Source organism: Chanodichthys erythropterus, chromosome 13 (genome assembly GCF_024489055.1).
Source record: "Chanodichthys erythropterus isolate Z2021 chromosome 13, ASM2448905v1, whole genome shotgun sequence".
NCBI classification, from domain to species: Eukaryota; Metazoa; Chordata; class Actinopteri; order Cypriniformes; family Xenocyprididae; genus Chanodichthys; species Chanodichthys erythropterus.
The window spans coordinates 4,458,046-4,471,530 of record NC_090233.1 but is presented as its reverse complement, the minus strand read 5'-3'; the positions used below and the strand labels follow the sequence as shown (position 1 = coordinate 4,471,530).

At 39.0% G+C, this 13,485-nt stretch overlaps 1 protein-coding gene across 1 annotated transcript in view; it reads right to left on the bottom strand.

Annotated features, from left to right (window-relative positions):
* The window catches only part of tmc2a (transmembrane channel-like 2a), a 35,957-nt gene that overhangs the window by 3,545 nt on the left and 18,927 nt on the right, over positions 1–13,485 (bottom strand). The window contains exons 16-19 of the mRNA XM_067406848.1: positions 2,314–2,553; positions 1,754–1,879; positions 1,597–1,675; positions 1,364–1,487 (exon numbers count right to left, since the gene is read on the bottom strand). Of these exons, the coding sequence (XP_067262949.1) occupies positions 1,364–1,487; positions 1,597–1,675; positions 1,754–1,879; positions 2,314–2,553 (569 nt within the window). The remainder of the gene's footprint in view (positions 1–1,363; positions 1,488–1,596; positions 1,676–1,753; positions 1,880–2,313; positions 2,554–13,485) is intronic.

Here is a 13,485-nt window from a genome sequence, read left to right as displayed (position 1 = left end):
TTTTGACCTTCAACTGTTGGTGCCCATTGAAGTCTACTATAAGGAGAATAATCCTGGAATGTTTTCATCAAAAAACTTTAATTTCTTTTTGACTAAAGAAAGAAAGACATGGACATCTTGGATGACATGGGGGTGAATAAATTATCAGGAAAAGTTTATTTAAAAGTGGACTAATCCTTTAAGAAGAAAGTGTAAACTAGTGTTGCGTCAGTTACACTTTTTCCATAGGTTGAATATAGGAAGGCGTAGGACGTAACATAAGCTTTTTGAACTGCAAGAGTTTTACACTTTATTCGTAACTTGTATACTGAAGGCAGTCTGGCGGAAACTAGATATTTCACTTCACAACTTGTTTAAATATGGATATTTTTTTACACAAACGCATTGCATCTGCCTTTATAAACCACTGTCTATATACGTTTATGGTGGATGGATGTGGATGGAAGCACTTTCTTCAGCTTATACTCGTTGGTCCCATTCACTGCCATTATAAAGCTTGGATGCATGAGGATATTTATAAATATTTCTCCGATTATGTTCATCAGAAAGAAAAAAGTTATATACACCAGGATGGCTTGAGGGTTAGTAAAGCTTGGGCTAATTTTCCTTTGAAAGTTAACTAATCCTTTAAGACTGTTATTTTTATTTAGTTTTTCTCTAGTTATCTCTAGAAGATATCTTGTACTCTTGTCTTTATTTTTGTTTGACTAGTCTCTTGCAGTTTTATTTTTTCTTTTGTTATTCTAGTCATAGAATTATCAGTCATTTTTATTTTCTGCTCTTGTTACATATATTGCTATCTCTCTTTGTGTTGTCTTTTGTTATCTTTTTGAGTCTTGCCTTGTTGTGTTGTGAGTGATGTTCTGTTCTGTTGTAGTCCCACCCTGCAACCTGAATTTCCCTGGCCACTAGTTCTCTCTGCCTGGCAGCTAGACCGGTTCAGTGTCTGTGATATCCTCAAGTGTCAACCTGATTTATTGTGCCTTTGCCTGGTCTAAGCCACTACCATCTGTCTAGTGTCAGCTCTCTAGCCTGTTGTCAGCAGTCATCCTCAACTTGCCTGTCTTCATGTTTTGTGCCCTGCCCTGTTGTTGAGCGCCTCACCTTCCTTCTTGTGCCTGTCTGCTGTTATAAATTCTTCTTCTTAAATTATTTTACTGTTCATTCTGTGTTTGGGTCCTCTCTTCCTCAGATCCTTGACAAACAGTTCTTTCGATTAATACTTTTCTTCACACTAAGAAAAAATGGCTCTTTTAAGAACCATTCACTGAAAGGTTCTTTGGGGAACAAGCATATTGGAAGCATATTGTACCAGTTGCTAATGTATGATTGTTAGTAACATAACATTCTATGCAATGCACACCTGCTTTATTCTCCGGAGGGGCATGGGACATCTGTGCGTTTTTGGGAAGTAGATCCTCCAGGTCCTTCATTACCTGGTTAGTGCTGTCTTTGTTGTTCCGTCTGTTCTTCTCCTCATCTCTTGCCTAGAAATGAATGTTAGAAACACACTGGCTAAAAATTTTAACAAACTGGTGCCATCTAACAAATCTTAGAATGGATTGTTGTGTATCTCTGAACATAAACACTACTAACCATCTGCATTTTCTTTTTTAACTCCAAGTTGGCGTTCTGGTAGGCCTGTGACACTGAATTCAGATAGTAAATGGCCAGACTGTAAGAAATAACAAATAAAAATGTAAGGGATTTTTCTTGTATTATGTGATCATGATTTTTAAAATAATTTCCTTACACCATGAGAAGCACTGCTGCTATAATGAGTCCAGGGTTTGCTAGGTAGCCGAAAATCGTCCCCATAAACGCAGGTAGATCCAGATCAATGGTCTCCATAATGATGTCAATCATTTTTGCCTTCCCACTGTGGTAACAGGAAATGGCACAACAAGCATAAGTAAATTTGATAATAAAAAATAATTTGGGGTATTATAGCTTGTGTTTGTGTGTGTAGTATCCTGGTAAACCTACATTATGGGGACAAAATGTCCCAAAGACAGCAATATCCGAAGTCCTTGTGGGGACATCGTCCCCATGAGGAAAACAGCTTATATCATACAGAATAATGTGTTTTTTGTTTTGTTTTTTATTTAAAAATGCATAGCGTTTTCTGTGATGGGTTAGGTTGAGGATCAAGTGATAAAAAATGTTTTTACAGTATAAAATCATTGTCTTATGGAATGTCCCCATAATACATGGAAACCGAACATGTGTGTGTGTGTGTGTGTGTGTGTGTGTGTGTGTGTGTGTGTGTGTGTGTGTGTGTGTGTGTGTGTGTTTGTGTGTGTGTGTGCATACCTGAAGGGTCCACAGTCAAAGGAGGGAGGCAAAGACATAATGGTGTAAACCACAGGCAGGAGACTCAGGAAGAGGATGAGTAGTAACAAGCCCATGTAGAAGTTATTGGATTTAGAAGCTTTAAAGACCCTCTCATGTGGGACGTTACATGCCATTACAGCCCAGCACTGGTAGTACATTGAGCTCAGGAGCCGCAGAACATTGATTCCCACCAGACCAGGAGCATAGAACGCCCCCATCCTGACAAACACAGAAAACCAAATTGATATCTACAGGTACAAAAGAGTATGTGGCTAAATCTTGCTTTGGAATATATTTGAGGGTAATTAAAATGTCTAAATTGACTCAAAAAGATGAAAAAATACAAAGCATTTTAGAACCTAGTGTGCTGCCTACAGTCTACATTGGGGGTATTCAGTCTTGCTCCTGAAGGGCCACTGTCCTGCAGAGTTCAGCTTCAACTCCAATGAAACACACCTGAACCAGCTAATTAAGTTCCTACTAGGCATGTCCTGCATTCCAATGTGCATACTATCCACCCTATAGTACTGAATATAACTAATGTCACATACTATTTAGGTTGAGGCAAGTTGGAACTTAACTCTGCAGGACAGTGGCCCTTCAGGAGCAGGATTGAATACCCCTGATGTAGACAGTAGGCAGCACACTAGGTTCTAAAATTTGCCACACAAATAGTGTTATGGAAAGCACAAGCTGTCAGTTGATTCTAACAATCCTATGCTAGCTAAACTAAACCTTGTGAAAAAAAGAAGTAGCCTACACTTCAGCAAATAAGCCCACCAGCCAACCGCCTCTTCTCATACAGTAGCAGAGCCACGGGTCTGGTTAACACTTTGGGAGACCTGAGGGTTACAGTGGGAGCTCTTCCACCAGGCCAGCCCCCACGGATCTCTCACTCCTCCAGCATGCCATGTGTTGGATGATTGTTTCTTGGCTGAGGTGTGCGGTTCAGAGCCATGTTCCATTCCACCCCAGTGCCTTTCATCCTGGAAATGCATGAGGAGGTTCATAAGTCATGGAAGGCACTGTTTACTGGCCAAAGCTGCTCTGTTGCCTTCTCCACTCTCAGTGCCCTCGATGGCGGGGCCACCAAGGGTTACATAGACATTCCACAGGTGGAGCATGCAGTTGCAGTGCATTTATGCCTGCAAAGTGCTGCCACTTGGCAGAATCGTCCACGCCTCCCATCCAAGGCCTGTAAGACAATAGCAGCCCTGGCTGCCAAGGCTTACAGTGCCGGAGGACAGGCCATCTCCACCTTGCATTCCATGGCCGTCCTGCAGGTCCATAAGGCAAAGCTCTCAAAGAGCTGCACAAGGGTAGTTCTGAGCGAGGGTTGATGCAGGAACTGCTCATAGTGTCTGACTCCAGGCAACAAAAGTCACAGCATGGGCCCTCAGCCATGTCCACCTTGGTGGTCCAATAGTGGCATCTCTGGTTGGACCACGCTGAGATGAAGGACGTCAACAAAGTTTTGAACTGCCTAAATACATTCAGGTGGAAGACAGCATTTCCACTGAAACAATTTCAGAGGCTCCTGAGGCATATGGCATCCACAGCCACGGTAACACAGCTCAAATTGATGCATACGAGACTGCTTCAGCACTGTCTACACGGATGAGATGGGCATGGCGCCACGGCACACTCCTTGTGGCCATCACAGCGAGCTGTCACCAAACATTCAGTCCTTGGTCAGACCTTACCTTTCTACTGCCCTTAGAATAAGTTTCCAGACATGTTGTTGTTGCAACAGATGCCACACAACTCGCAGCCACCTTCTCCTCTGAAGTCTGCAGTGGTTCAAGTCATTGCATGCTGTTCATATCCCAGGCAAGCTCAATCGTGCTGCATATGTGTGGGGCCCGGATGCCCAAAGTTCCTACCATGCCTTTCAATGACCAGGTGGTTAACTTGCAAGTGTTGTCCCTGGAAGAGGCATACCCTGTCCTCGCATTTCTTTGTCCTGTTCGTGCATTCTGTGTTTATGTGGACCAAACGCAGAGCTTCAGAAGCTCAGAGCAGCTCTCTGTCTGCTTTGGAGGCCAGCAGACGGAAAAGGCTGTCTCCAAACAGTGGTTGGCCCTATGGATAATAGATGCCATCACCTTGGTGTACCAGTCCCAAGAGGTCTGTGCCCCCTTGGAGTGAGAGCTCACTTCACTCAAGGTGTTGCTTCCTCCCAGGCATTGGCAGCACGGGGCCTCTCTGGCAGACATCTGCAGAGCTGCGGGCTGGGCAACACCTAAGATTCTACAATCTCGGAGTGGAGACGATTTCTTCCTGTGTGTTGAGTACAAACAGGTAATGTGCGGTAAGGCTGGATCGTGTCTCACAGCACCTTACACCTTACAGCACCATTCCCCTCTAAGAGCGCCTACTTGCTCTTCAAGTGAGTTCCCCAATTGGCGAACCCTGAATCAAGTTCCTCCAGCATCCTTCAGCAGTCAGATTTGGCAAAGTCTCATGTAACGACCGGAACCATACAATGCCCCACGGGTCAGTCCGTATGTGTATCAACTACACGTTACCTCCCTTTAAGCAGGGTGAGGCCACTGTAGCGTCCCTATCCATTGGACTAGCCATCCTTCATCACGGTTAATAACACTGGTCATGGCTGAAAAACATGGGAATCAAGATCCGAAGCACTCTTCCCCATCAAATGTCACAATAAGAGGAATAGCAGCTATGACTGTCTCCATAGTAAGCCATGTCCCTTCCATCCCTTTGGTATGGCGAGAACTGAGAGATTTCAAAAATGAATAAAAAAGATAAAAGCGACATGAAGATGCTATTTTTTATTACTCAGGTAAAGTATTTTATTGAACCAATAAATTGCTATTTTTGTGTTTTGTTTACTGTGCTAAACTTATTACTAAACTCTGTTGCTGTGTCCAGCAAACTGGCAGCTCCAGTAGTAATGAATATTTATGTTGAATTCTGCCATGGAAACTAACATGTTCAAACCTTAATTAAACGATTTTATGATCAATTAAGAAAGGAATTTATACTATGTTGGACCAGCGCGGTTTGGAAAATGAATGGATGATTGATTCAGCTGTGGGCGCCATCTCCTGGTGAGAAGCAGGAATTCATTCAGTATGTGACTCTCACCGTGCATTATGGGTATTCTCAAGCCGTTAGCTGTGTCCCAATTTAGGTGCCGCACACTTCGAAGTGCATGAAAGGTGTGGGGTTTTGGAGTGGAGGGTTGCCAGGTCTCCGCAACAAAACCATCCCAAAAGTAGTATAATCACAGCACAGTGTAAAAGTATCCCAATCCCAGATGTGGCAACAGTGAGCCGAGCGCATAGTCCGAGCGTCGTTACATGGCTAGCGGCTGTGTGACAGACAGCTGACAGTTGATGTTTGTGTGCATTTTAAAGTTTTATGACTTTCTTGACACGTTCACTGCCGACGACGACAGGACACTAGACCAAAATATGTATGGTTAAACTATGTAATGTTAGTTTTATATCGTTAGCAAGTTAACCTTGTTTGTTTGTTTTTTTATGTTAAATGAAATGTTAATTTGGAAAATATATACATTCAGATTTATACATTTACTCTGTATTTAAGTTTGAATTTAAAGTACAGTACTTTAGGATTTTATTCAACTGCACTCCATCTCAGAGACAGATATTGCATTTATGAAAAACTGATGATGATTTGGACATCACGGATATTACAGTTTGATTGGTGAAACCGGGGCATTGGTTGCTTACATTAGGCTTGTTTGAGATGAGCAAATTCTGCGCAGAACCGATCACCGGTGATCACCGCGAGATGCATGCCGGTTAGAAATGTGTCCGAGGGTGGTCCGCCTTGCTCTGATGTCATGCTGACGTATGTTAAAAACCTCTCGCGAGGGCGAGGCGGCCTCATCGGATTCTGCAGTCGAGCGCAGTGTTGAGGTGTGTTCGACATCGGCTGCGGCTGGATGCAACCGATCGGCGAGAGTAGCCGTGTGCAGGCGGGGAGGAGCTGAAAACGGAGACGTGAAGTCGGACACTTTCTGCTTCTCGTAATGACGCTCACGCTGCGTTTGCATACTTTATAACAGCGTAAAATAAATGCAGTATTTGACTAATACACTGTTGTTTCAGAGACCTTTTCATTCAAAACTTTATGTGCTGCTTGCAGCGTCTGTTTTTACAAGAATAAAGTTCAACATAAGCATATGTTATTTAAATAACTAGTGTGGTCTTTGTTTTTTATCCGTTTTATTTTGATAAACATCACGATACAACATCGCGACTACATGAAAAGAGCTTTAACTGTTATAAAAACACAGATTTTTGAGCATTAGTGGAGCTGAAGGCGTGACAATAAACACGAAACACACGTGATCGTTGTCATGCGGTGAATCCGGCCAATCATGAAACAGCTGTGTCGTCATCACAGCTCGTGCAGCTCCTCTTGAGAAATTGCGCTGGCGGGGGCGTGCAAGATGGCGCTCTGATCACATGTACATTTGTGAGCTCGGCAATCCCAAACTGTTTTATAGTAGTTATAACGAAACTTTAGAGGAATTTTTGAAAATTTCTGTTTATTAATGTCTTGAATTTCTTTGAACAACAACAATGGGAGGATCTGAAAAGAGGAAAGGTGCGAAGAAGTCAGGAAAAACAGTGTCAGATGCTCATGCTAGCTCTGCTAGCATAGGTGACGGCAAACAAACAGCCGAACTACGTAACAGTACTCCTGCGTCCAGGGTATTGAAGGACAGTCTGCATGATTATTGTGAGCAAAATGATGATACTGAGATTATGCTGGTGGAGGAGGTGATTCCGCCGCTTTCTGACACTCCGTGCAATTCTCCGGCCTTTAAACTTCGGAGAACTGACAACGTAAATACAGCGATTATTTCCACACAACTCTCCGAGCTCTCGCAGCTGGTGAAAAACAGATCAGACGGTTTAGAAAAGTTGATTGGCGAAAACTCGCGGGTGATTAAAGATATGAAAGAGGAGATCAGCAGGAATACGGAACGAATCTCTGGAATGATGGAAACCATTGAGTTTGTCTGCAGCGAGGTTAAAAGTTTGAAAAAAAGAGTTGATTCTATTGACTCACGCGCAAAGAAAGAAGAAGTTAACTCCGCGGAGCGAGAAAATCGCCTGGCTCATTTAGAAGCCTACACACGCAGATGGAACCTGAGAATCCACGGTATTCCAGAGAAAGAGAGAGAAAACGTTCGCCAGGAGGTTATCAACGTGTGCCAACGCCTTCTACCTCAGTTTAAAGATAAATTCCCTGATGTGGTTGATGTGGCACACCGGCTTGGCCGTGTTAATTCAAATAATAAAGCCCGTGGAATCATCTTCCAATTCACCTCGCGTTTTTACCGGGATGCAGTCTGGCGTGCCGCCAAGGACGCTGAGTTTCTGATTGAGAACCGACTGAAAATCACGGAAGACCTGTCAACGGCCGATAGAGCAAGGAGGATTAAACTTTGGCCCATAGTTGAAAAAGCCCGAAAAGAGAACAAAAGGGCTTTTTTCGTCGGCGGACGAGCATTTGTAGATGGTACGGAAATATTTCCTCCTGTCTAAAAGGTAATGACTCTGTTTTCTAGCTTGACTGACGCTTTGCGAACTTGACCCTGGAACTGATGTGTGCGTGAATTCCAAAATACCTTTACCCACTTCTGACGGTGATGCGCTTATTTTTGTTCTTTCCTGAACATTCTTATTTACATCTTCCTGAGCTTTTTTATTTATGTTATTTTAAAAGAAATGATTATTTCAGACTTTAAACGATTTAAGTAAACAATGTGAGTTTTTTTCAACCCCTTTAAAGGGGGAATTGTAGTTGTTCCTCAACATCTTTGTTTTAGATCGATATATGAAGGGATTGTTGACCTCATCTCTCACTATTAAGCTTGTTCTGACCGGTTAGGTTCTCTGTCACGGTATCTAATCCTTTATATTTGTTCTTAGAACTAGTTCTTCTATTATTGTTCTGTTTTCTCTCTTCTCTCTCTCTTTATTCTTCTATGTCGTTGTCTATTATTTCTTTAAATTGTAGAGGGCTACGAAATATTCTTAAGCGTAAAGCAGTCTTTCTGTATCTTAAAAGTTTCAACACAGATCTTTGCTTTTTACAAGAATCTCATTCAACTTTACAAGATGTCAATTTATGGAGGTCACAATGGGGGTTAGAAATGTGGATGTCTCATGGAAATGAATATTCTGCCGGAGTTTGTATTTTAAAAAATAATTTTAGTGGAAAGATTCTGGCTACTGATTGTGACATCAATGGTCACTACATTATACTTGTTTTTCAGTTTGCAAATATGACTTGTATTATTGCTAATGTCTATGGGTATAATTCACCAAAGGATAATAAGGTTCTTTTTAATAAATTAGAAACACGTATACGTCATATGTTATCTAAATTTCCAAATTCTTCCTTAATATTCGGTGGTGATTTTAATGTTGTTTTGAATTGTACCTTGGACAGATGGCCCCCCCAATCTACTAACACTAATTCTGATTATTTATTATCCTTTATGCAAACTTTTTCTGTTGTTGATGTGTGGCGAGAAACCCATCCCTTGCAAAAAGTATTCACATGGAGCAATAATTCCCTTTCTAGACAATCCCGACTTGATTTTTGGTTGACCTCAGCAGAGTTATCAAATATAAAGACTGATATACTTCCCTCACCTTTTTCTGATCATAAGGCCATTTCTATCTGTGTTCCATTTGTATCCTCTGCCTCACTGAGTAAAAGATCCTCATATTGGAAACTTAACTCCTCAATTCTTCAACACAATGAGGTTCTCACAAAAATTGATAACTTAATTTCCTTTTATTGGCATAAAGCTAATAAAGAGAATATTTTTTGCAATAATTGGGAACTTCTTAAATACGAAATTGGGAAGTATTGTCGGAAATATAGTAGTTCGTTAGCAAAATTAAGAAAAAATAATGAAAACCAGATTATGGCCAGAATTTCGGCATTATTATGTAAAAATGTAGATGATCTTACAGAGTCAGAAAAAATTGAGCTTGTTGATCAGAAACATAATTTAGAGGATATATATAAACGGAAGGCTGAAGGTGCCTTCATCAGATCTCGACGGAATTGGCTAGAGGAGGGTGAGCAGAATTCTGCCTATTTTTTTAGATTAGAAAGGCAGCGAGTAAAAAATTCTATTCAGCAACTATGTATTGATGGGAATGTAACTGATGATTTTAAGATAATTGCAGACTTTTGTGCTAAATTTTATAATGACTTATATTCTTCTAAATTTTGCCAGCAGTCTGCCACAGATTTTTTTGATTCCTTATCTCACATAAAACAAATTAATACTGAAGATTGTAGTCTATGTGATGCACCCATTAGTCTTTCAGAAATTCTTGATTCAATAAATAATTTAAAAAATAACAAATCCCCAGGTACTGATGGGCTATCTGCAGAACTGTATAAAGCATTTAGTAAAAAATTAGCACCTTTTTTACATAAAATGTTTTTAGAGAGTATTGAGAAAACAACGCTTCCTCCCTCTTTATGTCAGGGGCTAATAACATTGATTCCCAAACCCAATAGAGATCCCCTTTTAATAGAAAATTGGCGCCCAATTTCCTTATTGAATACTGATTATAAAATTATTGCCTTAGTCTTAGCAAAAAGACTAAAATTTATTCTTAATAATATAATAGATGAGTGCCAATCAGGTTTTATATATCAGAGACATATTTCTAATAATATACGCTTGATTTTTGACTTATTAGATTATTCAGATCTTATTTCCACTGATAGCTTCATCCTTTTTCTTGACTATTACAAAGCATTTGATTGTTTAGAACATGAATTTATGTTACAATCCCTACACAGAATGGGTTTCGGTAATTTTTTTTGCAAATGTATTAAAATGCTCTACTGTAATGGGAATAGCTCTATCCGACTCAATAATGGCACTTCTCCTAGATTTTCTTTAAAGCGTGGTGTAAGGCAAGGTTGCCCCATCTCCCCATATCTTTTTCTAATAGCTACACAATTTTTAAATTTACATATTAAAGAGAGTCCTGTGAAGGGAATTTCTATTGCTGGTACGGAATTGATTATTAGCCAACTGGCAGATGATACAGCGTTGTTTCTAAGAGATATCTCTCAGATCCCCATTGCTTTAACCTCTCTTCAGTCTTTCTCTAATGCATCTGGCCTTTTGCTTAATATTAATAAATGTGAGTTACTCCCGATTAAAAAATGTGCTGCATCCTCTATCTGTAACATTCCCATCAAAGATAGTGTTACATATTTAGGAATCAAAATAATAAAAGATACTAAACTAAGATGTCAGATGAATTTTAGTCCAGTTTTGGAGAAAACGCAAAAAAAATTTAACGTTTGGTTGTTAAGAGATCTATCTTTGAAAGGCAGAACTCTTCTTACTAAAGCAGAAGGGATCTCCCGGTTATCCTACGCTGCTCAGTCTTTATTTGTGGATAAATCTACTTGCAAGTTGATTGATGTAATGTTACTAAAATTTCTTTGGAAAAATAAAACTCATTATATTAGAAAATCAGTTATTTTGAACTCTTATAATAAAGGCGGCTTAAATTTCATTGATTTTGATTCTCTTAACAATACCTTAAAGATTAATTGGCTTAAACGTTTCCTTCACAATCAATCTTCTATTTGGAGTATAATCCCAAGATATGTCTTTTCTCAATTAGGAGGTATACATTTCCTTTTAATGTGCAATTATTCTGTTAGTAAACTTCCTATCAAACTTTCCAATTATCATCAGCAAATGCTTCTGGCCTGGAGACTTATTTACAAGCATAACTTCTCGCCACACAATTTTTTTATTTGGAACAACTGTAATATTCTACATAAGAGGAAATCTTTGTTCCTTGAAAATTGGTTCACTAATGGAGTGATGTTAGTAAACCAGCTGTTTGATAGTGATGGTAATTTATTTAGTTATTCTGATTTTATTTCAAGATATCAATTCCCAGTATCTAGTAAAGAATTTAATATAGTTTTCAAAGCCATCTCTTTAGAAATCTGTATGCTGTTTAGAAACAATAATAGTGCCACAGTGATTTCTGTTTGTCCCCCTAGCCCTGAATCCACTGTGGTTGGGTCTATTTGTTTTTCAGGGCATAAATCTAATTACAATATCAGGTCATTATTTTTGGACATCGTCACTTCTATTCCTTCCTCCATTTCTTATTGGAATAACCTTTTTGATGATATTAAGTGGTCGTATGTTTGGTCACTCCCTCAGAAATTCTTTCTAACAAATAAAGTTAAAGAAATATCCTATAAAATTATTCAAAGATTTTATCCAGTTAAGTACTTTTTACAGAAATTTAGAAGTGACATTGATACATCCTGCTCTTTTTGTGAAGCCTTCACTGAAACTGTTGATCATTTGTTTTGGGATTGTCCCTTTACTTTGTCTTTCTGGAATAATATTGATGCTCTGATTGTCCAAAATGTTTTTTGTAACTTTTCTTTATCATATAGACACATTCTTTTTGGGTTTTATGTTAAAGACAAGAATCTACTTAATGCAAGTTTTTGTATAAACCTTCTTTTATTTATTGGAAAGTTTTATATCCATAAGTGTAAATACATGAAAAGTAAACCCCACTTTAACTTTTTCAAACAAGAATTGAAGATGTATTTAAATACAATTTCAACCTCTGTTAACAAGAAAGCAATGAAAACATCCAGAATTTGTACCATGTTTAATATTCTTCCTTAATATATTTATCTATTTGCCCTCTTTTTTTTTTTTTTTTTTTTTTTTTTTTTTTTTTTTTTTTTCTTCTTCTTATTCTCTTCTCTAATTTTTGAAATATTGTTATTTTTTTACATGTACCAACTTGTTCTGTTTGTTAATATTGCAATAAAAAAAAAAAAAAAAAAAAAAAAAAAAAAAAAAAAAAAAAATTGCGCTGGCTAACTCAGGCGGCTGATCTCGAATCGCTCTCGCGGTACTTTAAAGCCATACGTCACAGTCACATGACTTCAGCGCTGTCTCAAGTCGGACAACATTTCTTACCGGCATGCACTGCTTCAAGTCAGCCGCCGATCGGACTTTGCGGCGCTGCATCAAGTCGAACAAGCCTTTGCTCTCCACCGACTGCGCTGACCAAAAGCACGATGGGAAACGACTTGATGACAACACAGCTTAAAGCTTATTGGTTTAAACAACCGTGATGTATTGATCTCTTTTAAAATGTTTGATTTTGAAACACTAATACCATGATTTTATGCGTATAAATTATGTGTGAATATTCCAAAAGTCTCTGAGAGTGCGATCTCTCTGTGGGTTATGTGATTGTTATCATATTTATAAAAATATATAAAAACATGTCTGTAATTAAAATAAAAATGATTGATACACACATCCTTCGAATGGAAATAAATATCAAGTACTTTGGGTGTATTGTTCATTATGTTTATTTTAATTTAAAAGCAACAGAACGTTAATTACATCCAGTTTATCAGCAACACAGAGCACGAGTGTGAATCCCGCGATATCCGCCTTTGATCTCGCAGGTGTCTGATGCACTCCGAGAACGGAGAATTGTCCATCTTGCCTGCACTTTTTTTCACTCCTCCCCTCACTGCAGCCGCCTACTCTCGGCTGAACTTAAGGCGAGGCTAGGCGCATCTCAAACAAGCCTATTTATTTGAATTCACACCTGAACTCCTGTCGTCACTGGCGCGCAATGAACTCTGGGATAGTGTAGACCGCGAAGTGTCTTGAGTTGGGCGCTTCATTCCACTGGGAAACCGAGAGGGTGCACTTGAAGTCGCTCTCGAATTACGTCATCCCTCCTCGCGCCGCGGTGAATCGCACTTCAAAGGACGCTTTTTCCCCGTTTTCTCAAGAACAGAATAAAGTGCATAAAAATGTGTCGATATAAATATTATTTAAATGTCACTTTGTCAATGAAACAGACTAATTTCTGTACAGTTTTTTTTTTAAGTTAGCAAATGCATAAGTTGTATTCATATATTTGTAATGTAATTTATTTGTAAATGAGTCGGAGTAATTTCTGTTAAACATTTTTTTTTTTTTTTTTTTTACATATGTTCACATGTGTAAATAAAAGAGAATTGTTCTGTTCATTGTTTATTTCTTTGTAATTTTAAATGAATAATTATACGTAGGCCTATATA